General features: G+C 35.5%; 2 protein-coding genes across 9 annotated transcripts in view; one reads left to right on the top strand and one right to left on the bottom strand.

Annotated features, from left to right (window-relative positions):
• The window catches only part of RTF2 (replication termination factor 2), a 65,531-nt gene that overhangs the window by 16,928 nt on the left and 23,457 nt on the right, over positions 1 to 25,146 (bottom strand). The gene's annotated exons all lie outside the window — the stretch shown is intronic.
• On the top strand, positions 760 to 25,146 carry LOC110205130 (putative beta-1,3-galactosyl-O-glycosyl-glycoprotein beta-1,6-N-acetylglucosaminyltransferase 7). 8 transcript variants are annotated; one of them, XM_020981431.2, is made up of 8 exons: positions 761 to 898; positions 11,301 to 11,410; positions 12,809 to 12,954; positions 14,917 to 15,030; positions 16,177 to 16,273; positions 17,457 to 18,501; positions 20,402 to 20,497; positions 24,873 to 25,146. In XM_020981431.2, exons 6-8 carry the CDS (start codon positions 17,517 to 17,519, stop codon positions 25,097 to 25,099), a joined length of 1,308 nt encoding a protein of 435 aa, XP_020837090.1. In that variant the 5' UTR covers positions 761 to 898; positions 11,301 to 11,410; positions 12,809 to 12,954; positions 14,917 to 15,030; positions 16,177 to 16,273; positions 17,457 to 17,516; the 3' UTR covers positions 25,100 to 25,146. The 8 variants fall into 8 exon arrangements, with proteins under 8 accessions (XP_020837093.1, XP_020837090.1, XP_020837095.1 ...); XM_020981436.2 differs by lacking the exon at positions 16,177 to 16,273 and having other exon boundaries at positions 11,301 to 11,365; XM_020981433.2 differs by lacking the exon at positions 16,177 to 16,273 and having other exon boundaries at positions 12,855 to 12,954.

Raw genomic sequence — 25,146 nt, 5'->3', positions numbered from 1 at the left:
AAGAATGTCTTGATTCTTTCCCAGAAACCTTTCAAAATTTTTCTTCAAACACAACATAAGTCTCAAAGTCCAAGGAACCATAAATAAATAAAATCTGTACTCATTAATCAAATACAGGACTCAGATGACTCAGATGCATAAAAGAAAAGATAAAGAAATTACAAAATTATCAACCACTTAGGGCCCATTTTTTGCCTGCTCCCCTATCCCCAAGAGGTCTGGCTATGTAAAACCAGCAAAACGCAGAGAATGCCTTCATAACCAGCAAAAGTGGGAAGATTTTAAAGCAAAAGCCTCCTGCAGATGAAAGCAAAAGAGACTCCATCTTTGCAATGTATTTTGACACAGCTCCACCAACAATGGAGATTAATGCTGAAATGTGAAGTATTTAGATTTTCCTAAATGCTAATATGAAGCTGATCATTTTTTTTCTAGTACTAGTTTACCCTCCTAATGAAATGTTAGATAAAATATGGTAGATGTGACATCTAGTCCTAGCACAATTTATTTAAACCAGAGGAATGTTATCTACCCTTGCTCCATATTTCAGCCAAAAGAATTACTTAGCTTATATGAATCATCATCTTTTAACCTCCACCTATGGGAGTTTCTAAATCTGATGCTATGAAAAAGAAAAAAAAATTGCTGCACTATGCTGAGCTGATGCTTTTGCTTCTTCTCTATTCTTCAAAGACTCACAGCTAAGAGACCCACAGGTCAAAATAAATGAGATTGAAATTCTCAGGGGACAAAAGGGCAACAAAACCTGCCAAGCAACTCTGTTCACGTGATTCGAGCTGGATCTGTTGAAAGAGAGGACACTGATAGAAGTCGAAAACAAATCCAGGAATGAACCCTGCTGTGATTCTGCTCCGTGGGATCTGAGAGTTGCCTTTTAGTGAGTGTTTCCTTTAATACTGTGGGGATGTAAGTGGCGTGTGTTAAAGCTGGTATAAGTTTGGAACAAAAATGTTTTTATTCGCTCCTTTCTTTGGATTTAAACCAGACATTACAGCGGTTATATTTTGAACTGAAGGATCCTTGGGCTTCTCTTTCCTCACAGAGCATCTGTTAGAATTCTATTTAAACCCAGGAAAATGAATGGGGATATGTCAAAGTACTGAACAACTGTGCATGAAATATATTAGCATTGTTCTTAAATTCAGACACAGCAAAGAGTCATTAAAGCCACATATAAAGCTCTCTTGTCCCATACTGTGCCAGGACTAAAAGCCAATGGTTTCATTCTGTTGCACCAGTCATGCCTTAAAAAAAAAATCTTGTTTCCTTTAAAAAAATTATTCTAATAATTTTTTTATTAAAATAATTCTAATAATTCAACAACACTCTAATATAGATTTTAATGGTATGTATCCTTAACTGGTAACATGAAGTTTCAGTCATAAACATGTTTTATAGTTAATTTATTTGATTTTGAAGTACTGTGGCATTCTTTTAGGGTATCTTCAACATTATTTTAGGACTAAAAAGAATTAAATTACAAACGTACATTTTTCATTTCTGTAGCTATGTCAATACTTTAGAATTTTTTCTGAAAAAATAAAAATCAATATTTCTATCTACTTCAGTAAACAGAATATTTAAATATCTAATATTTAAAACTTAAATATTTAAAATTTAGTATTGGGGTAGAAAGAGTGAGAGTAAGACAGAGCAAATATTCAGCTTTATATCACCATATTCTTAGGTTTCTAAAGTTTCTAGTCATTCCATGAAATTGAAGTCTATTTCTCTGGCATTACATATAAAAGTTAACATAGTAAACTCTTAAAATGCCTTCAAACTGTATATGATATCCCCAAAGCTAAGGAGAAGAATCGCCTAAAGAATACTTCTATACTTGTATAGAACATATTCATCACCAGCCAGGGAGGTACAGCTAGCTTGAGTTTAGAAATTAGAAATTAGAAAAGCAATGAGTTTAGAGAGAAAATCACCAGTGCCTCTGGTGGAAAAAAAAAAAAAGCATTTGCTACAAGGGAAATCCCATATAAAGAAACTCAAAAGGCCTCCTCCTTCCCATACAATTTTCCACAATCAAAAACTGTCTACATGAGCTACTGACATTAATTTTCAGAGTCCTCAGGGCAAAAGTAGTGAGAGAGAACTTAAAATACTGTACATCTTACTGGGTCCACTGTAAAATGACTTGAAATTTACCACTGTGACATAGAAAAACATATATTGCTACTGGGGAAAAACAGCATGCCTCATTAACCCTTATACCAGTGTACCAAATCAGATACAGAAATGCTATTAACCATAAGCAGAAATCATCTCTGTAGAAGTAGCATTCCAGGTGTTATATATTTTAAAAAATGAACTAAATTAAGCAGATCTCATTACAAGGATTTTTTTTCCTATAAAATATAGGCAGGCAGTTGACAGGATTCATGACTCCTAAGGGGACTGTGAGATATATTTTATTAGAAATAATTACAGAAAACTAGCTCATCATGTAATCTACCATTCCTAAACTAAAATTTTTACAAAACTGAATTACTGGAAGAATTTATAGGTTCAGAAAGGGAAAACGAAAAATAGTTTATGAAAGAATAAAAGAAAAATTAAAAATCATTTATAGGGGATTGAATAGGGTTATAAGGTCATAGACTAGCAAGATGTTTAAGAATTACTTAACTTTAAAACTGTTTCTAACAATTTTAAATTTACATAGTGCTGAAGTGACAGAAATTGGTTTGGGCAATAGCCTTAAGATCTATGATCTATAAATTACAAAGCAAATTATTTATTCTGTAAGAAATAGGGAAGGTAAGATCAGATTAGATGTATATTTGAAAAAAAAATTACCTATCAATGTAAGTCCTATCAAATACTGACTATATAGATCCAAATATAAGCCACATTTCCCCCCCCCCCGAATATCGGACTGTATAAAATACCAGAGTGAACTAAGAAGTGATGTTTTTTTAATCACTGAATACATATATACATAATATATATTATATATCTTTCCTGTGAAAAATATTTTATATTAGCACCAATACAGTATTCTAAAAACATAAATCACCACTGACTTCTAGGCTCATTCACCTGGCCAATAAAAATGTATTGTCTACCAAGTAAAGTATACTATACTCAGTAAAGACAAAGGTATAAAAATAATTCAAGACAAATCTTGCCCTTAAAGACCTTACAATTTAATAAAAGGAAAGTAATACAAGTATATAGATAGATGCAAATCAGAGTATAAAAGCGCTAAGTCAGATGAAGAAGAAGTAATTTCCAGTTGGGAGCATCTGGAATGGCTCCATGAAGGAAACAGCATTTGACTTGGGCCTTGAAGGATGGGTAGGACACAGTCAGAGACAGGAAGGCTAGACCTGGAGTCTGAAGACATAGATTCTTCCAGGTCTGAAGACACAGATTCTAATCCTATCTCTAACCATTATTGGCATGAAGAGGCCTAACTACCTGGGACTAGTGTTGAAGCACAGTTTTAGAAAATAGAGGAAGGAGAATATACCTAGTGCTTACTACATGCCAAGTACTGTGCATGGCACTTTCCAAATATTATCTCATTTGATCTTCACAACAACTTTGGGAGGTAGGTACCATTATTATCTCCATTTTATAGATAAGGACACTGAGGCAAACAAAGGTTCTATGACTTGCCCAAAGTCACAGAACTACTAAGTGTCTGAGGTGAGACTGAACTCTGGTCTTCCTAACTCCAGACCCAGTGCTCTATCAACTGCACCACTTAACTGCCTAGGTTAACAGTCACATGGTGAGAAGACTACCTTTTTCCTGACTCTGGATCTTTGAAAGCTGGAGTGTCTCCCTGGTTAGAATATAAGCCCCTTGAGGGCAGGGACAGTTTCCCTTTTGCCTCCCTGTCTCTGACCCATCCTTCAAGGCCCAAGTCAAATGTGGTACACAAGCTGGTGAATGAATGACTGGAACATATACCCTCATCTCTACATCCCCCTCTTCCTTCACAGTTCAACTCAGATATTATTGCCCCGTGAAACCTTCCCCCACCTAAAATGTTCTGTCCTTCCTCATATTCCCACAGAGCACTTTGCTTGGCACATTAATTTGTGCCCTGCATCACCTACCTTACATTTTGTTAGCTGTATATCCCCACCCTCCAGGAGAATATGTTTCTTAAGGGCAGGTACTATGTAATTTCCAATACGCAACATGTTTTGTGCTTTTTTCCCCCAATAAGAATAAGTGTTTATTGAACTGAAATTGAAGAGTAGTGGACCATTAGAAAGCGAAGGCTTCAGAGCCTCTGGCAATACTTGAGAAGTTGGAGAGAGCCCTATCTCTAGCACCCATCATCTCTTCTCTTCTCTACTAGAGAATCAGAGTTAGCATGGTTAGGCCTACATCTCTAATGGACTAGACCATTAAACCAGCATCCTAAGTGGCTTCCTGCCTCCAGTCTCAACCTTATCAGTCCATTCTTTGCATAGTTGAAATAATAATGTTTCCAATGCTCAGATGTGACCATATCATTCCCCTACTAAAAAACTTTCATGGCTCTTTCATTTCCTATAGGCAAACTCCTTAGTTTGGCATTTAAGATTCTCCACAATCTGACTCCAACCTTTCCATCCCACTGCTCCCTTTCACAAAACCTATATGAGAAGAGCCAAATTGAAGATCAGCTGTGTTCCCTTGATTTTATCATCCTCCAGGCCTGAAACATATTCCTACCCTCACCTCAATCTGCTGAAATCCTTAAATGCTCAGCTCAGGTACCTTTCCTCATGAAGCTCACTAGTCCCCAGCTGAAAAAGTTCTCTTGCTCCTCAAATTTTCCTAAAGAATTTGTCTGCCTCTCTCCTTTGCTCCTATCACATTCTGTCTTACAATGTACTTATTTGTCTTCCCCACACACAATCCCCTCCCCCCTTTGATTTTAAGTTCATCAAAGGCAAGAACAGTCATTCTTTTATCCCTAGTACCCAATAAATGTCTGTGGAATGGACTTCTTGTAGTCTTTTAGGAATAAATTTAGTAAATCAGTTCCTCTCTTTTAGTCAATCAACAAACATGGCCGTGTGTTCCACTGCATCAAGCTTTTACTAGCACCAGTTTTGCTAAGGAGGAGAGCTTAATGGACATTGAGATTAGAAATGCATTTGATTTTGTAAACCTCACAGGCTTTAACAAGCATATTTTGAACAAAATAAAAACAATTACAACCATGTAATTTAGATACGTTCATAGAATATTTTTTCTTCAATTAGACATAGGAGGGCTTACTGGGTTCACCAAATTTTCAAAAGTTATTCCTCAATGTTTTTCAAAGAAAAGCTAACTGCCTGGCCACAACGAGTTAAATCCATCGGGGATTTTCATATTATGCACTAGATCTGTTAGCAATCTAAAGGTTAAAGCTGCAGCAAGACTATTTATAATCAACAGCAATGCAGTCTCCACAGATCTCATTTACAAAGACTGGCTTTGCTGCCTTAAAAGGCTTGTACTGGAACAATGACACAAAGTAAAAATCTAGGGGCCAGCAGGCTTCCACTCCATATCACATCCGAGAGGGCATCAAGTTCCGAATTTTTAAAGGCCTTTCAATTGAACAAAGCGTCTACAGGCAACTTAGTGATGCTGGGCTAATCCAACTAAGCAGAAAGGTACAGATTAATATTTAACTAATTTCATGTGACTGTCTCAGAAAGGTGTAATGAAACTTTCAGCCTGAGTACTGCCTGAAGGATAATGGATTACATATGGGATTTACCTTCATTTAGTTATCAAAACTACTGAAAAAAAACATATATGTAAATTCCCTAGGCTCTTCTACAGGAGGTATGTTTAAATATGCTTCAATTAACGTTCAAAAATTCTATGCTTTATCAATTACCTGAGTACTAGAATCTTACTATGAACTGCTGTTACACAGTGCTTTGAGAATGGGGTCAAAGAAGCCTTTTTATTTGATGTTTTGAGTGAAGATATTTTAATATACAAAAACAATAAGTGTAAAATGTAGCATATCTACAGTATACGGCTTATTTCTTATTCAAAACTTTGAGATATAACTTTTTAAAAGAGGGCTTATTGATACTTTAGATTTATGAAAATGTCATGCAGTTAAAAACCAAAACATTAATTTGAGAATGTTTTTAATGGAAATAATCCACATACTTGATATTAATCTATAAAATAAACAAACCTACTGCAAATCAGATAATCAAACTACTTACTTGCTTTAAAAAGAAAGTGAAAAAAAAACTGAGAAAAATCTTAAAACAATGCTACTTATACACACTTGATAATGCTGAATTCTGAATTCATGAAAAAGTCTTCTAAAATTTCCCCCTTTTATGTCTGTTATACATTTATACTTTGATTTTATCATGCTTAAACCAAAGAATAAGCCAAAAACTGCTCCAACTCACTCTTTCAAATGGCATTAGTTTTAAAGATGTGTGAGGGTTTAGGACAAACTGTCAGATTTTAAATGAAACACAAATATTCAAATGTTGCTTTTCCCCTTCCATTCAAGTAATAAAAAGCAAGATGATGTAAACTTATTCAGAATTAGAACTGTGAGGCAAGATTAACTTATTACCTTTAAAAAGAACTTTACTTATTACATATGGGTATGGGGGAATTAGGGGTTGCAGAGAAGAGTAGCAGGTGCAATAAAATGATTAGGTTTGCAGGATAATAAATTCCCAAATGACTTATATTAATAGCAGGAAATGATGGAAATGTGCATTCGTTCATCTAGTTCAGTCTCATATACCCCCTGACACTAAATAAATATTAACTGATAATGACATTAGATGTTTCTTCCGATTTAATAAGTATATATTACTGTCACCCTAGTCTTCAGTAAAATAAAAGCTGTTCTGTATTGCTGATAGTGCCCTTTCCCCCTTTATAAGTTCAAAGTCAATTATTGTTTTTATATGCCCACATAACTTTATCACTTAACTTTAAAAGACACTATGTAATAAAAACAGTTATCTGTAGAACTCAATGCTTAATGATTGGCATGGAAAACTTCCATCTCCATAAACTGATAATTATGAAAATAACTGTGTTATTTCATGACCCCTTTAAAAAGAACAAAGTTTGATTCACTATGCAATTTTCAGTCCAAATCTATCACCAATATAACTCTTCAAAAATGATTTGACTAACAAACACAATTATGGTCCAGGTTATGCAAAGATTTGTTTTAAATTCTACTAGTAATAAATGTCCTAGAATATAGGAAGATGATCTATTGTCAGAATAGGTGCTTTGAATTTAATGCCTGGTTATGATGGACCACACCTAGGTATTCACACAAATTCTGACCAGAGATGTACAACTAGGAGATGCTGGCCAGAGCAAAGGGTATAGAATGAAGCCATGAAACAGTTTTTCTTTTAGCTAAATCTAGCGGCCTGTATGGCTATAAGTAATATTTTCAAAATGGCACCCTATCATAGTCTCAGCTCCCCAAATTGAGATCATATTACAAACTAATTAGTCCATCCCTAAACTTGCCTTGATAGTATATAACTTTTCTCTCCATACTAAAAGAGAATTTTTTTCCACCTTAAAAAAAAATAGAAGGCTATCAATTTGATGGCTCAATTTTTGCCACCTAAAAATCTTAATTTGCTCTTTATTTTGATAAAATAGGCCTTTTTTGTAATGAATGCTGGAAATCTGATTCCTTGTTTATCTAATAGTTAATTTCCTTATAAGGAATAGTAAGCAATCACTGTGATTTACCTTACATGTCATATCTAAAAATCACTATACGCATTTGGAAAAAAAATCCTATCAGTCTTCATTTCCTAAATAACACCAAACTTTTAAAAGACATACATAAGTACACGTGCATATGTATATCTATATGAATTTTTAAACCCTGAGAATGAAGGAAATCCTCTAAATTAATATTTGTTAAAATTATAGTACCACAAAATTATACAAGCCATATTCTACTGCAATGAATTCAAGCTATCAAGTTTCTTATTGTATAAAAATACTGCCTGAAATTCATGACCTATTACTTGTCAGATATCTGTTATGTTATTCAGAGCAAAGGCATATGACCTAGAGTTATATTTTTATTTAGTTTTGAATTTTTAAAAATTTTGCAACAAACATCACTTGGTGTTTACCAAATCAAAGTAACATCTTTTTTTTCTTCCTGGAGTATTCCCTATTGAAAGGCATTATAGTATCTTAGTCCCTCAATGCACACACAAGCCTTCTCCCCTTCCCTCCTGGGGCCTGGCTACTGGGTACAGAATGTCCACCAGTTCATTTATTTTTGGAAATGTTTTGTTCCTCAAACAGAATGATAAAAAGCCCAAATAAGCCTATCTCAATCTTGCTGGGGAAAATATATGGCCAGCTTCCAAAAGCTACTTCTCCTACATTTCCCAAGTTCAAACCTTGAAAACGCAGAATCCGTATAGTGGATCAAATACCAGACTTGCAATAAGGACAAACTGTGCTCAAACTCCATATCCAACACTTTCTAGATGTGGGATTCTGTTCATTTAACCATTCTATGCCTCATTTTCCTCATCTGTAAGATGAGGGAGCTGAACCTAAGGTCCCTTTCAATTTTAAAGTATAATCCTATGATGACTCCATGTCAAAAATTCAAAATAAGGGGAAAAGGCACAGAAGATTCACTAGAACTTGTCAACATTCCATATTTATTTGTCTTGCCACAACCTACTAAAAACAAAATGCCTAGAAAGCAACATTTTTCCTTAGACACATGCCAAGTTCATATGCTGCCAAATGTGTAGTCTCAACATAGTATCAAATGGGTTCAATATCTAAGGTTGTTTGCAACAATATTTCACAAGCTTAAAAACAGCATTTCCTCTGTTATCTTGTTACAGAATTTCTTTTTAAGGAAGGACTGTTAGTATAGTCTTTTCTCTCCAAGGCAAAAGCTGAAAAAACTTGGAAAGGAGTCTCTTGATACAGTAAGAGGTTAAATCTTAAAATCTTCCCCAGCTAAATCTGTTTTCCTATTATACCAGTATTTCACTGATCTGGAGGCCACTTATTTGGCAACAATACAGCAGTGAACCATTAATCATTACATTATCCATAAAGCACTTGTTTTTCAGCTCTAAATTCTATGATTCCATGAACCAGAAAGTAATGCAAAAAAGCCTCTGAGCAATCCACACAGGCATCACTGTCTATGTACTGGAGCACCTAAACATTATGCTCATAGAAGAGCCCCTCTGGTTCTCATTTACAGACTATTTATCTTTAGTTTGTACACAATTCCAATAAGCTTGCTTAATTGGTTTCATAGCCCAAAGCAGGTCAGAACCATTAAATTAGAAAAGAGAAGGTAGGGCCTAGCTGGTAGCAGGCACACCGGAAGAAAAAAAAAAGACAAGAAGTGACAGCTTGATAGTAAGGGAAAGGATAGAAAAAAGTATAGACAAAAACTAAAAATTTAGAAGCACAATTCAGAGCTTTACAGTATGGGACAAAAACAGCCCTATGTTACCGAAGGATACTACTATATTGCATCAGATCATAACATTTTATTTTTATAACGACAATCCTATGTTATTAAAAATTATATTCTAAGAAGTCAGGTAGATTTAGAAAGCTTTCCACTAATTTTTTTTTAAAGTTTGGACATTTAAAGAAGTAGGCTTCAGTTACGTAGAAATTTTATCTAGAATACACATTATGCCAGATAAATTAAATGCTACTGTATTCTTGCTGTGCGATTCTTTGTTAATGGGGGGGCGGAGAATAAACATCCTTTAATAAGTGATAATTTGGATCATAGCCTCCTAAGGAAAAAAGCTACTGTGATTTATAGTAGTACTTTTAGAATACAAACATGAACTGGTTTGGGGTGGAGAGGGAGAGGGCATCTGATAAATTGAACAAATATGTATTAAGCACACACTCTATGTTGGCTGTACTAGCGATATAGTGATGCCTTTGAAGAGCTTATAACATACTAGGGAAGTGAGACATCTAAAATAACTATAATACAGAATTAATAAGGTCATAGATCTACAGTTGGAAGGGAGCCAAGGGGCCACTTCAGCCAATCCCTAATTTTTATAGATGAGGAATCTGAGGTTCGGGGGGGGGGGTAGAGTGATTTGCCCAGATTTACACAGGAGAGAAGGCTGAGATTGGAAGCAAGGGCTCCTTCTACTGCTCCAAGTAATAATATAATGAAATGTGTAGAGGAAGTCACACATCAAGGCATAAGAGATTCTGTGTGGGAAGAACTGTTCCCAGCTGAGTGAATCAGAGAAGGCTTTATGGAGAGGGTAGTAACTGGGCCAGGCCTTAAAAAAAGCTGATGTGGGGAAAGTATGTTCAAGAAATAAACAAGAGAACATGCATTAATATGTCCAAAGGCAGGAGATATCAAGATGATGGAAGGAACAAAGTAATCTAATCTGGTCTTCATGTAGATAACATGAATAGAGTAGTGGGAAGTAAAGCTAAAGATAGGTTCAAGTCGGATTGTGAAATGTTTGTAAGAAATGTATATTTTATTTGGTAGACAATGGAAAGTTCTTTGGTCCTGCGTATTTCAGTACATTACTTTGGCAATCTTGGGAAGAATGGGTCAGAGGGAGATCTACAGACCAAAACACTAGTTAAGAGTCTGGAGTCCAGAAGTATAGTTAGGACGGAGGTGGGATGGTGGGAGATGTAGGGGGGTTCTTAACCTTTTTGTGTGTCATGGACCCCTCTGGACTCCTTATTAAATAATGTCTTTAAAAGCATTAAATATATACAATTACAAAGGAAATTAAAGGCTAGTAAAAATAAATACTTTTTTCCCCCCCTACAAACCCCAGGTTAAGAAACTCTGAGTTAGGAGGCCATTTATTGGTACACATGAGAGCTGATCAGGGACTTAATAGGAATAGTGGAATTTTAAGTGGAAAGGAAGGAATGGATATTATTATGATGTTGTGGAGGTATATAGTCCTTAGTCCTTAGTAATTCACTGGAATGTGGAGTGAGGGAGAGGCAAATGTCAAAGATGACCTGGGGAAATGAAAATTGCATCACCAAAAATACGAAAGTTGTGAGGAGCAAGCTTTCCCTAGTTGGGGAAAGGACATTTAACTATCTGAAAGAGCAATATTTTCACCATAATATATTAAAAGTCTTTATAGTACAACTCTAAAATAAAATAATTTTACTCAACTTTAAAAATTTAATTGCATTATCTGTAAAAGAAATAAAGGACACCTGATCCACTTACTACAAAATGAAATGATTAATTAGAATAATTGTTTTTTCTTCCCTTTTAGGAGAGAATTCTACTTAAGCCAAAATTTCAAACACAATGAAATAGCATCCTTGGATTACGTAAAAGGTCAGCAGTCTGAATACATGGATCCTATCTAATACCAAACAACAGGTGAATTTTTTTTAATGCAACCTTCTAAAAACAATTTCTGAAAAAAAATTGATAAAGTTAGCTGACAAGAGGTACGATTTTATTAATTAAGCACAAATCATAAGAAAATAAAACCTATCAAAAAGTAGTATTTCCCAAATAATGGTGTTTTTCATACTGAAATTCAGCTAACCTCTAATACTTACAGAAAACAATAAAATAAGATTTAGTGATGAAAGGGACCCTTAGGGACCAGTTAATTCAACAGCTTCATTTTCTTTTTTTCAAAAATACATTTTACTGATGCTTTTGTTTTTACATGAGTCATCTCCTGCCTCCCTCCAGACTGAATCTTCCTTTGTGACAACAAAAAAATAACTAAGCAAGAATATGCAATACAAAGACCACATCTGATAATGTATGCAACATTCTATTATAGCTATTCCTCACCTATATTGTGGGAGGAGGAAGTATGTTTCATTACATTTTCTGAAACTGTCACTGTTTTGTCATTATGCTTTTTCTCTTCATTACCCTGCCCATACCTAATCAGTTGCTAAGTTTCATCAATTCTACCTTCAAATTACCCACACCCACTTCCTTCTCTCCATTCAGCCAGCTAGTACTCATCACCTCTCACCTGGACCACTATAATAGCTTTCTAAGTGTTCTCCCTGCTTTCAGTTTTCTTACCTCTTCCAACTCGTCCTTCAAACAGCTGTCAAAGTGATATTTGTAAAGCACAGGTCTGAGAAGTTTGTTTACTCTGCTCCAAAAACTTCAGGCATTCCCCTTTGTATCTATGGTCAAATCCCTCTGCCATTTAAAACCCTTCACAGCCTGGATCCAAACCATGTTTCTGAATTGATTTCACATTACTCCTCTTATGCACTTAGCCAAACTGACCTACTTCCTACCTTCTATTCAACATAGGACATTTCACCCCACATGTGTATGCACAGGCTATTCTCTCCTCTGTGCCTTGAATAAGCCCCCGTCTTCTCACCTGCACCTCTTGGAATCCTGAGCTTCCTTCAAGGCATAGCCCAAGCACCACCTCCTATAAAAGGAAGCTCATTCTAGTTCTTTCACCTAGAGTATTTTCCTTTTACTCCCAAAGTACTTCATACGTGCTTCGTTTCGATTTATCGGCGTATATGGTGTTTCCCCTCACAAACTGTAGACCCCTTGGAGGCAGTTTTATTTTTGTCTTTGTATCCTCAGTGTCTGGCATAGTACCTGGTACATAGCAGTCACTCAATAAAGAGAGTTCAACTTTTTATTTTACATTGTTATAATCATGTCTCATTTTGTTTATTTTGCTTTGCATCAGTTCATACAAATCTTTTCAAGATTCACTGAATTTCTCATATTTTCCCTTCTAACTGTACAATATGTCATTATAATTATATACCATAGTTTTTCCAGCCATTCCTCAATCGATGGGCATCCACTTTGTTTCCAGTTCTTTATAACCATGGAGAGTGCTGATATGAAAATCTGCAACTTTCTCATTTTACAGAGGAGGAAATGGAGGCCCAGAGAAGTTAAGTAACTTACCCAAGGTAATACAAATATAGAAGTAGAGAAGAGCCAGGGTTTAAACCTAGGTCCTTTTTTCCACTACACAAAAAATCAATTTGAACATCTTCAAATTTATAAGTTAACAGAATTATTTACATTTCCATTTAGACAATATGTTTTTACTCCCTAACATAATGGGATCATAGATTTACAGCTGAAATGAACCACAGAAGCCATCAAGTCTAAACCCCTCATTTTACAGATAAGGAAACTGAGGTTAAGTTAGGGAATTCCTGAGGATCATGTGGGTAGTATGTGAAGTGGGATATGAATCCAAGACCTATGCCTTTCAAAAACCACTATATCCTTTTTCTAAGTACTCCATAAGAACATTCAGCAATTAATTAAGGTGATGTCTAATATTCAAAATCAGTAACTAAAACTAATGATCTTCACCACTTCTAAGTAGCAAAAGGAAGAACAGCAAAGACATGTGGTGGTGAGGGAAACAAGGGTCTGGGTAATTTACTTTGGAAGGTCTTATCTTCAAATGAGATAAGTATATCATGCAACCTTCTTCCCCTACTTTTCTCTCACTTCACAGTCCCATTTGATCCTCTTAAGAAAAAAGGTATTATACTTTGAATTTTTCAATTGGAAAGTGCTGGATTCTTGTCTCTGACAACTCCAGAATAGATGCATATGGACCGATGTTGGACTCCCTGACCAAAGGATCCAAATTCTAAGGTTAAAATGGGAACATACTGCTCAACAGAATCTGGGCTGCATATATGTATTCTCTAGACACCACCTCTTGCTTTTCATTTACTAAAGGGCAGATCCTTGGTGGGCTGCCTACACACCCTTCTGCTGATCCTTATCCCTATACTCCACACTAATTTTACCCTGGGCATCCAATTTTGGGAGTTAAACCTCAATTAACTTGGGTAGCATAAAAACACTTAAATGAAATGACTGAGACCTGCAAAGGAAAGGACACTGATAGATATACACTAGTAACGATGACAACAAAAACACAGAACCTGGTCAAGCCTCTCTTTTTCACAGCAACAATTTCCCACTGGCCAGCCTTCCCAGGCTGAAACACTGGAGGGGAAGGGAGGATTCTCAGCTCAATTCCCCTTTATTCAACCACCACGTGACAACTTCCATCATACTTCATCCAAACCTAGAAGATCTAGATAGGCCCAGCCTCCCTGATTAAAAAACAAACAAACAAAACCCCCCAAACCAAACACAGATTCCTTAAAGCTGCTAATTTTTAAAAGGGGGACTTTCATAGCCTAACAGTGCTTTAACCACTATATCAGTAATATGACTTTCAAATTCAGGATTTGGTTCACTATGAAAAACAAACAATACACAGGGTGTGGAACTGCTTCCTGATTGTTTCCTTTAAACCTTGAAGCCTCAAGAGCTTTTTAGACATGTTTTCCCTCCAAACTCATAAAAGCTCCTAGGCAATTTTGGAAGCACTGGAGACAGCACGTGTGTGCAGATAGACTAGGAAGAGGGGAAGAAAAAAGGGAGATGAAGGGAAGATATTTTTCAAAGGAGTGGGCATTTTTTCCCAACTCGAGGAAATCTTTCCACTATAAGAGGCCTCATGACTGAACAGGAGGCCTCAGGACTCCACAGAAAGAAGTGGCCAAAGAAAAGAGGTAGGAATTCATGGGAGAGGTATCAGATAGTTTAGTATAGGCAAAATTAAGTAAAGAGTTAGCTCTACCTACATCTCATACTGTGAGTAAAATTATTTTTGCTGTAGTAATATGAGTTATCTCCAGGTGAAAGAAAAGGAGTTTATTCTAGGAAACAAATTTGCTAAATGACTACTATTATAGAAGACATAAGCATTTAAGATAGAAAATTAAGGAGACACCAAAGAAAAGCCTATGATAATATGCCCATGCTACATAAGCCCCCTTCCTACTGGACCAAATCTTGAAGTTACCTGATAACCCTTTTGTATCTACTTTAAGAGTCCTGACATTTTGAAACACCTAGTACACCTCAGGAAAGAGAAGGAACTCATCTACTGAGCAGTAAGGAAGATTATGGCTCCTTATACCTGTAATCATTGGAGAAAGAGAGAGGTACAAGTGTTTTATTTTGGTTTTACTGGGGGGGGGGAGGTAGGTACTGTAAAATGGAGTACTCTCTTTCCCTATTTCTCACTTGATTTTTTTGAAAAGGAAGACTGCCAGGAAATGACAGAAAAAATCTAGAGAACCCAGGGGAAAAGAAAAATTTTAAATAAAATACAAAAATGGCAAAGTTAAAAAAGTAACAAAAATATCTGAAGCATATTTGAAAGTAAAAATCTATAACATTTCATAGAATATTCTGGCCTATGTTAATTCAACTAAAGGAAATTGGTCATTTTTCCAACTCATTTCTTTGGGTTAGGGCTCTTGCTAGAAAAAAGCCAAAACGGGTTGTATTAATACAATGAATGGTTCTCAGAATAGTTAAGTCTCTTTTGATACATATATAACATTCTGCAAATTTTCACTGTCTTAATACACTCCACATTCATTAGTTTTATCAGGGTTATCAGTTCTCAATTATTCAGAGCCAGTTTATTTGTGAATATCCTCCCTCCCCCTCACCATTCCTCTCATTAGCATCTTGAGGGAGTGATCAGGTGAGAAGTAATTAAGACATCAAAATTAATATTTTTCAAACTCTTCAGGTCCATTAAATATGCTTTGGAGGGAGGGAACGGAAGGGAGGAAACTAAACTATCTAAAATCAATCTTTTGCATTTTCTTTACATTACTTTTAGTTTATCCACTGTTGTTTAAGAGTAAATTTTTGAAAGTATATCTCCAAAAACCGCTTTAAATGAAAAAGATTTTGCCTATAATACAAAAGCCAGAGAATGTTAAAGATGAAAAGGACCTGTGAAATCATCTCCAACTCTCTGATTTTATATGTGAGGAAAGTGAATTTATACCAAGTTTAAAAAACAAAATGAAGCAGGGAACTACATCTGATTCTAAAGAAAAAAATATTTTACTTTGCTCCTCTTAAGAACAAGCCTTTATATAATCTACAATTCGATTTACTGATTTTCTCCACAATTAAAGCCTAGCTTAATAAGAGATGGCAGGTTCCCCTCCTCTTCAACAAAAAAAATTCTCATTACAGATTAAAATATTTTACAGCTCAAGTAAAGGTTCAATGACCTTTTAAAAATTGACAAAAATAAAACATTTAATATAATCTCTATCTTATAGAGACAGTAATAAGAGACAGCCTGGTATAAAGGACAGGGAATTAAGAACACCTGGATTTAAGTTCCTCTTCTGAGATATATTAACAGTGTTACTTTAGGTGAGTATCTTAATGTCTCATTCCCCCCCACCCCCACTCCCATTGTAAGTTGCAGAGCAGCAACAGAATTCATAGGGAGTGGCAGTTTCCTTACACTGGATTCCATAAATAAATGAGACACAATAAGTGGTTCTCAGAATAAGAATTCTCAGAATAAGAAATTATGTGTCAGGCTTAGTAAGACTGAGAGGTCCCTTTGACTGTGAATGTTAATAGTCCAACATGAAAGAGGAGCCCCAAGGTGTATTTGGGAGGGGTCCCAGTGGATTTCGACTGGAAGATTTACAGAAGTTCATAACCTAGGGTTAGGGCCAACAGATCCTATGAGTGTGAGGCAGGTCCCTAAAAATGGCCAAAAAGGGATACACGTTGTGGCTGTTGAGGCCTGGATGGGGTGTGGTCTGGAAGTGGTCCTGGGTTATAAAGGTCGGTATTCCTGTGGAAGTTGGCCTTGTAAAGCTTTGGCTACGGTGTCTGTTGCTCTAGGATTGTGGCAAACAGTTTCTGGGGAACAAGGATCATCACTCAGAGTTGTGGGTGGTGGCTGGAAGGGGTCCTGAGCTATAACTCTCCATTCCAGTGGTAGAATGTAAGCTCCTTGAGGACAGGGACTATATTTTTTGTTTTGTCTTTGTCTCCTCAGTGCTGAAGGACAAACAACAACAGCCTAGCACATAGCAGATATGTTTGTTGCATTAGAAGACAAAAAACATTTTTTAAAAAATAGTGTAAAAAAAGGTGATATGACTATAAAATAAGACACATCCCCTTTAATATCTACATCCAAAAGAGGTAACATGGTATGGTAATGTTAGATGGACTTGGCTCTTGATAGGTATGTGAGCCTGGGCAAATCACTTAATTTCTCTAAGTCTCAGTTTGCTCATTTGCAAAGCAAAGGTAGTAATGTTTACATTAGTTACTTCATAAGGTTACTACAGTAAAGAAAGTGCATAAACTGTTAAGATGTTAAAGAAATGATTTACTATTACTATCTATAAGAGTATGGGTTGGCATACACATACATGTTTTACACGGCTTAGGTTTTCGAGCAGTTCTTTTGCATTTATTTTATTTTTGTAACTATTCCTGTAAAAGTAAAGCAAAAAAACCCACCCCAAAACCTTCCCTTTTAAGTTCACTTTTAAAAAGCTACCCTTAAATTTCATGTACTTTTTTTTAGGAGGTTTAAACAAATATTTGTTCAAACTATGGTGAAGAGAAAGTGCCTGGAGGATAAAAAATGAACCAGCTGGATGCAACAAAGTCAGGATTTTTAGGGTGCATTGGTATTTGCATTTTTATCTTCATTTTTCTTTATGTGAGGAATACGATTCCAGATGAATCAAAAGAAGAACCAACCTACCCAGAATCGACAGACTGTGGCTTTTATCCAGATGAAATATGTTCAGCCCTTTTTGAAGGGAAAGGGGCTGCCCCTCAAATTGGACAACTCTGTCAGCAAAATACTCACCAACCTGAAATAACCCCTTGCCTAGGGACACCAGGCAGCTGTAACTGTTCTCTGATTTTTCAGGGGCTACATTTCATAACAAGATCCCTGTCTGCAGAAGAGGGGAATTTCTCCTTGGCATATATCATAACCATTCATAAGGAATTAGCTATGTTTGTGAAACTTCTCAGAGCTATTTATGTGCCTCAGAATGTTTACTGCATACACATTGATGAAAAATCACCCCAGAATTATAAAACTGCAGTGACAAACCTGGTTGACTGTTTCGAAAACATTTTTATTTCATCAAAGAGAGAGACTGTGATTTATGGTGGATTTTCAAGACTACAGGCAGACATTAATTGTATGAAAGACCTAGTAAGCTCAACATTTCGGTGGAAGTATGTAATAAACCTTTGTGGGCAGGATTATCCAATCAAGACAAACAAAGAAATCATACAATATATCAAAAGCAAATGGAATGGTAAAAATATGACTCCAGGAGTAATTCAGCCTGCACATATGAAATACAGGACACACCAAAGTTACAAAGAATATGTTCATCAGGGAAATGCTTATGTTTATCCAACTAAAAAAGAAAAAAAGGATCCCCCGCACAATTTAACGATATACTTTGGAAGTGCTTATTATCTACTCACTAGGCAGTTTGTTGAATTCACACTGACAGATGTCAGGGCAAAAGACTTGCTTGAATGGTCCAAAGATACATACAGCCCCGATGAACATTACTGGGTTACACTGAATAGATTAAGAGGTAAGATGAATGCTGGGCTGTCTGGGTTCTAGGGGAACAAGAACTGATAGTAGGAAGCAGTTCAGCTCCAGCTAAGCTTCATTCCATTTCAAACTTTATCCATTCCAACAATTTCTCCAAGAGCTCTTTAAGTTGCTGCCAAATGTGATGTGCATCCCATGGTAGGAGTAACAAGGCGCATCTCTTTATCAATGGTATAAAACCAGCCAAGACCATGGCTTCAAAACCTTTGGAGTTGGCTCTCCTCCCTCCTTTTCCCAAACAATTATACAGAATTCTCAAAAGCCTCAATTTAAAAGTTATGAGACTACCCTAATACAAATCTTCTGGAATGCTATTTAGAATAGAAATGCTACTTATAATAATGTTTGTGGCTATTACTTTCTTTGAGCTATGTTTTGGGAGCTTCCAAATTTAATCAACTATTTAGGAAAAAGAATTTAAAACAAGGATATCAAATTTATTTTCCTTTATATTACCTTTTAAAGAAATCTGTTTTACAATTTTCCCAAGTCTCAACAAAAGAAAACTGGCACATGTTAGTAGACTTAAAAAGAAAAATCCTTTTGTTGCAACAGTTAAGGATCCATTTTGTGTTCAAGAAGCAGTTTCTCTTTAGTAAGGCTAACTGGTCCATATTGGATTTAAATTGGAATGACAATGACCAACTGCTCTGATCCCATACCAAAAGACAACATTTTAGAAACTCAGAGGTGATAAAATAATACACAAAATGTATCATTAACTTGAATGATAATCTTGGATTTAATCCTCTCTCATACTAGTTAATTCTATTTCAAAAGATTAACAAACTTTCTTCTTTGTTTTTGTGTTTTTTGTTTTTTAACAAGCATTTGTTAAATACTTACTATGGGCTGGGCACTGTATTAGGCTCTGGGGATACAAAGAAAAAATGAAACAGTAGCTGATTTTTAGCAGACTACTATGGAAAATACAACATTATTGGGCAAAGTGCTCTATAAATGCTACATGATAAGGGCAGAAGAAATGAAATCTAAATACATAGCTATGTTATTTGGTGAGGTCAATTATTTTTTCTTTTATCTTGGAAAAGTTAGACCTCATCATTTTGGTTTTCCTTTAATGAACTAAAGGACTCCTAAGACTCTTAAAAGGCATATTCCATACTATTTATGAGAGAGTTTAAAGAAAATATTTAGAAAAATAGCCATTCAGTTTATGCAGCTAAAATGGATAAAATGCAAGTTTAGTGTCTAAGCATTATGATGATTATTCTCCATGGTTTAAACTAATATTAAGAAAGAATATTAACTATTGAGGTCTTTTAGTGGTCCTGGACCCTTAATACTCCATACATCATGGCCGGCTGTTAACAAAAGGGGCTGCAAGTTTGATTTCTTTTTCTCCTTTGCAGAAGCAATGATTTAACTCGAGGGCAAAACAAGGCAAATATTCCTTTTTAATCCTACAAAAAGAGGAAGTGAAACTGATACAGAAGTCCTTAAAGGGAATAATGTTTAGCTGGGATTCACAGAATTCAGAGCTGTGATGAACTTTAGTGATCATCCAATCTAGCTTTATCATTTAACAGACGAGGAAACTGAGGCCCAGAAATCATTTGATAACTTGTTAATAGGTCAAAGGATAATAAGAGGCAGACAGGGTTCAAACCCAAATTCTCTTAATTCCAAATTTAGTATTCTCTCTATTAGACCATATGGTATTTTGTTACTCCCTTGCCCAACAAAAAATAAACAAAAAATATAAAAATACCAACTACCGTTAATGACTTCCTACATATATTTTTAAATTCTGTTCTAAAATACCAATTCACTAGTTCTTGGACTTGAGGAAGGAAAAATATTCTTTGGAGATAATTATGGTTATTTTTAATCTCCTTGTCTTTTTTTTTCCTTAGATGCTCCAGGTGCTACCCCAAATGCTGAGTGGGAAGGACATATTCGGGCTATTAAATGGAAAGATATGGAAGGAGTTGTTCATAATGGCTGCAAAGGTAATATTAAATGTCAAATTATACTTAAATATACAGTTATCTCTGAAAGATCATGGAGAACATCAAAGTGATATAGCAATAGAAAGAGGGCAAATATTCTGACTTTAAGTGGGAAAACTGCAGTGTCTATAACCTACAGACCAGTAAATTTGATTTCAAATTGCTACTAAAGTTCTAAAATACACTATTATAAGTCATTAAGAACAGGTCAAGTCAGACTAATTTCTTCTTCTGCTTCTCCATTTTTTTTTAACAAGGCAGAGACACTGGTAAGCCAGGAGAATGCTGTACATGTAAATTAGCTGGATTTTAGCAAAGTACTAGCCAAAGTTTCCCTGTGCTCCTCTCATGGGAGACATGTGAGAGAGATGGCAGAGTAGGTATGTGGATTCAGAACTGGCTGAATGGCTGCTCCCATTTCACCATGGGAAAAAGTTTGAGTTATTACCAATGAGAACTGTGTTCAAGTATCTGAAGTACTGTCATATAGAACAAAATATGATCAGGCCTCCTTTGCTAGGCTCCAGAAAGCCAATAGTGGATGCAGGTTACAAAATTAATAGATTCCAACTTGATAGAAACACTTCCTACAAATCAGAGTTGCTTTGGGAGTTGAGATTACCTCTCACGATAAATCTTCAAACAAAGGCTGCATATCCACTTTTCAAATGTGTTATGGAAGGGATTCTTGGGAAGGCATGTGTTATGCAAGGGAGTCTCTGAGATCCCTTGCAACCCTGAGGTTCTGTAATAATCTATAATATTCAAGTAGCATGAGAATAATAAAAGCACTGATTCTTAAATAGTACTGTTACACTTGCCAAGAATATCTAATAAATAAATTGAACATCATTTTATAAACTAGTGCTCAATATTTAGGATAGACATAATTTTGTTAACCTGTCTCTTCTAGTTCCCTTTATGTGTACTAATACTGCGGAGAAAAAGTAGAATATGATTTTAAAATTAGGTTTAAGGTGCAACATTGCTTAAATTTTGGTTCAAAAATTTTGGTTCAAAATGTTTAAGGTGCAAAATTCAAGTTCCCACCAAGAACATACTGAAGAGTATGTTTCTGTCCATTAAATGAATAGCCAGTGGCATTCTTAAGGAGGAAAAAAAGTTAAACTCATTTATTTATCTGAGTTTAAACATGTTAAAAAGACCTCAAAATGGATTGAAAAGAAAAAAAATTATTCCTGTCTTTCAAGGACTTTACTATATTTAGTTGGATGAACACATACAAATATAGGATATAATAAAATGAATTTCATTGTGTATGGGCTATTTAAGCAAGATGCCTGAGAGAGAAAATTCTACCCAACCAAGGACATCTATAGACCATTTATACACTAAGCATTTTTTAGAGTCAGTCATTTCTGACTATAATCAACCTCCTATCCATAGAAATGAAAGACAACATAATAATAACTCACATTTAGATAGCACCTTAAGATCTGCAGAACACTTTATAGACACTAGCTCACTTGATTCTCCCAACAACCCTGTGAACTACGTAGTGCTATTTACCATCCCCATTTTATATAACTGGGAAACAAGCTCTGAGACTCTGAGTGGCTTGTCCATCAATGTATGAGCATTCCCTACGTGATAAAGCAGGATTTGAATCTGGGTCTCCTGACTCCACACCTTGCACTCTTTCCATGACAGCGCACTGCCTTTCACCATGATGTAAATAGCCTATTTACTTATTCTTATGTTACACAGAGTTTGATTTGTATATGTTGAATCAGTTCTAAAGAATGAATTTGCAAATTCACAAGTTCAAATTCGGTGCTATTCTTCATTTGATTATGATACACTGGTCATGCAAATGAATCAGGTGCACCAGGCCAAGGAGCTGGAAGAAAGCCAGGCCTGTCTAAAACAAACAGGCTGTGGACTTAATAAGAATTTTAATCAAATGGGAACATGGTCTCATAATGAGGTGGATTTTTTCACTCACAATAATTTATGAAAACCATCTACATTAAGGCTTAGAGGGGTTGTGATCTTAATGGAGGAAGTGTATTTGCTGATGAAAATTGCTGATTTTTTGCAGTATTAGAGTAAGGAAAAAAATTATCTTTAAGCAGTAACATTCAATGGCCTGATCCTTTGACAGGTAAATGTTGAAGATGTAGGACTACTAAATTTATAGCTAGAAACTGAAGACTAGGTAAAGTAAGTGACTTGCCCAAGGTCACATAGGTAGAAAGTAACAAAGTGAGATTCTTTTGTAGATAGTTTATTAAGGTTTTATTCAATAGCTGCTCATGTGTACAATAAAAGAATACTTCAAGTATCTATAATTTCACTGGTCCAGGGACTCCCCTCCCTCAACACACATCACAATCCTCTATAACTTTAGTAGGTCATCTTTGAGAACTGCTTTTAACTAAAAAAAATTCATCAGCCTGAAGCCAACCTGGTGATGGTTGGTCACCATATAAGAGACATACAGTATATAAATGGCCAGTAATGCTTGGTGATGTGTTCATTGATAGTTTACCATTGGCTTAATACCAGAAGCCATGTATTCAACTGACACAGACTTTAAGAACCCAGGGTCACCTTCATGCCATGTGGGGGCATTAGGGAAGAGGCGTCAAAGTCAAATAGAAACTGGCAATATACATTATTTATTATATTTTAAAATTTATTTTGCTAATGTTTCCCAATTACATTTTAATCTGGTTTGGGCCACACTAGGGAATGTTGTGACCTGCACATGGTGTGAGTCTGATATCTCTACGCTAGAGGCTTTGGTGGAAGGCTCACATATCTACACAACATTTAACTATTTCCACTGCAGCTGTGTAGAATTATTGTGTTTACAAGAGTTTGAGGGACTTCAGTTTTATCAGGAGAGGTTGGAAACTAATACTTATACTAACCAGTTATTCCACTTATCATGTAACAGAAAAGATGGTATATAAAATTATAAACCATTGTTACTATTATTAGTAAGGTAATAGAAAGACAAAACTTGAATGTTTGAAATTTTATGACAAAATTATTTTTTCTTCCAAAAGTTAAACTTTTACTAGTAATATTCTGCTTAAAATCTGAAATACAAAAAAAATTATATTTTAACCACATATTTCTAAACATTGCTATTTAAACATGCATTCACATTCCAGTGAAACTTAATTCATTCAACAAACACTGTTTAAGCACCTACTAGGTGCAAGGCACTGTGTGAGGCTCTAGGGATAAAATGATAAAAATGAGCTACATATTTAAACATATCTAAACCCTCAGGAAACATCCTCTTCTGGGGAGGATATCACATGCACACAGGTAAGTATAACATAAGGTGTAGAATGATGGGCACAAAAGAGATTGCTCAACAAAATGCTCTACAAAAAATTTGAAGAGGAAGAGAATTATTTTCAGCTGCATGGGGCTGGGGGAGGAAAGTTTAGGGAAAACACTGGAGAAGTAGAGCCCTGAGCTGAGCCAGTAGGAAGAGGAGATGAGAACATGTATTAGGCATGGAGAATAATCTTCGTGAATAGTAGGAGGCTGGAGATTACAAATGCAGCTGAGAGGAATGACTGACAATACCGTTTGGTTGGAGTGTAGAGGGCATGAAGAACAAAACATGAAATAAGGTGGAAAAGATATCTGTATATGAAAAAGCTCTGGTCAAAATTTCATGAAAAATCTAAATGTAAGTATTTGACAAATCAATTTCCTTCATAAGCCCATTTACTTACATTTGTGCCCAAAACACAATGAAGTACGAATTACTAGTTTCTTGTGTTACCACGACACTATAATTTAGATGTAAAAAACCAATGCAACTTCACTATTATGCTTTAGGGCTTTAAGTCCTAATTTTTAAAAATTTTATTATGCATAATAAAATAGTTAAGTTCTCCATTGGAAAATCATCCCTTAAAAATTTAACATATTAGCCCATCTAGCCTAACCCAATAGAATACTACACCAAGGCCTTCAATCACCAAATAACTCTGCAGTGCCTTAGAGGAAGCAGTATTGGCTTGTCTTATTTTTGTAAACTCTCCCTCATTTTTTTTCTCCAATCCAGTTCCCTTGTGATTTTAGCCAGCCAAAGGATTCCACAGCATTCACCCATGGCAGCCATTAAACTTTATTCAAAAACTATAGTCAATGGGAATAATAACTTCCAATTAGCTATTTATAAGCCAAACTCTAAAAGCCCCTGCCGTCAAAGCTACTATGGAAACCTAAAGTAACCAGTTTAATTTCAATGCACAGCAAGCAAACCAACAAAATCACAGGTGATGTCCTATAACAGAAAGTTATTTTTACAGAACTAGAATTTTATTGTGTAAACAAAGGAAGCTGAGCTTATACTAACTATGGTTTTAATTTATCTTAACAGGACATTATGTTCGAGATATCTGTGTATATGGATTGGGAGACTTACAGTGGATTATTGAATCCCCTCACTTATTCGCCAACAAATTTGAGCTCACAACATATCCACTTGTGATGGAATGTTTAGAGAGAAGATACAGACTTAAAGTACTAAATCAGGCAGAGGTCCCTTTAGAATCACATTGGCATTTGCAAGAGACTTGCTATTTTAATATGAAAATAAATATTTGATCAGCAAATAATGCATACTGTCAAAGAATAAAGAGAAAAACTATCAA

Source organism: Phascolarctos cinereus, unplaced genomic scaffold (assembly GCF_003287225.1).
Source record: "Phascolarctos cinereus isolate Bilbo 61053 unplaced genomic scaffold, phaCin_HiC Scaffold_2;HRSCAF=192, whole genome shotgun sequence".
Taxonomy (NCBI): domain Eukaryota; kingdom Metazoa; phylum Chordata; class Mammalia; order Diprotodontia; family Phascolarctidae; genus Phascolarctos; species Phascolarctos cinereus.
This window is presented reverse-complemented; position numbering and strand designations above follow the sequence as displayed.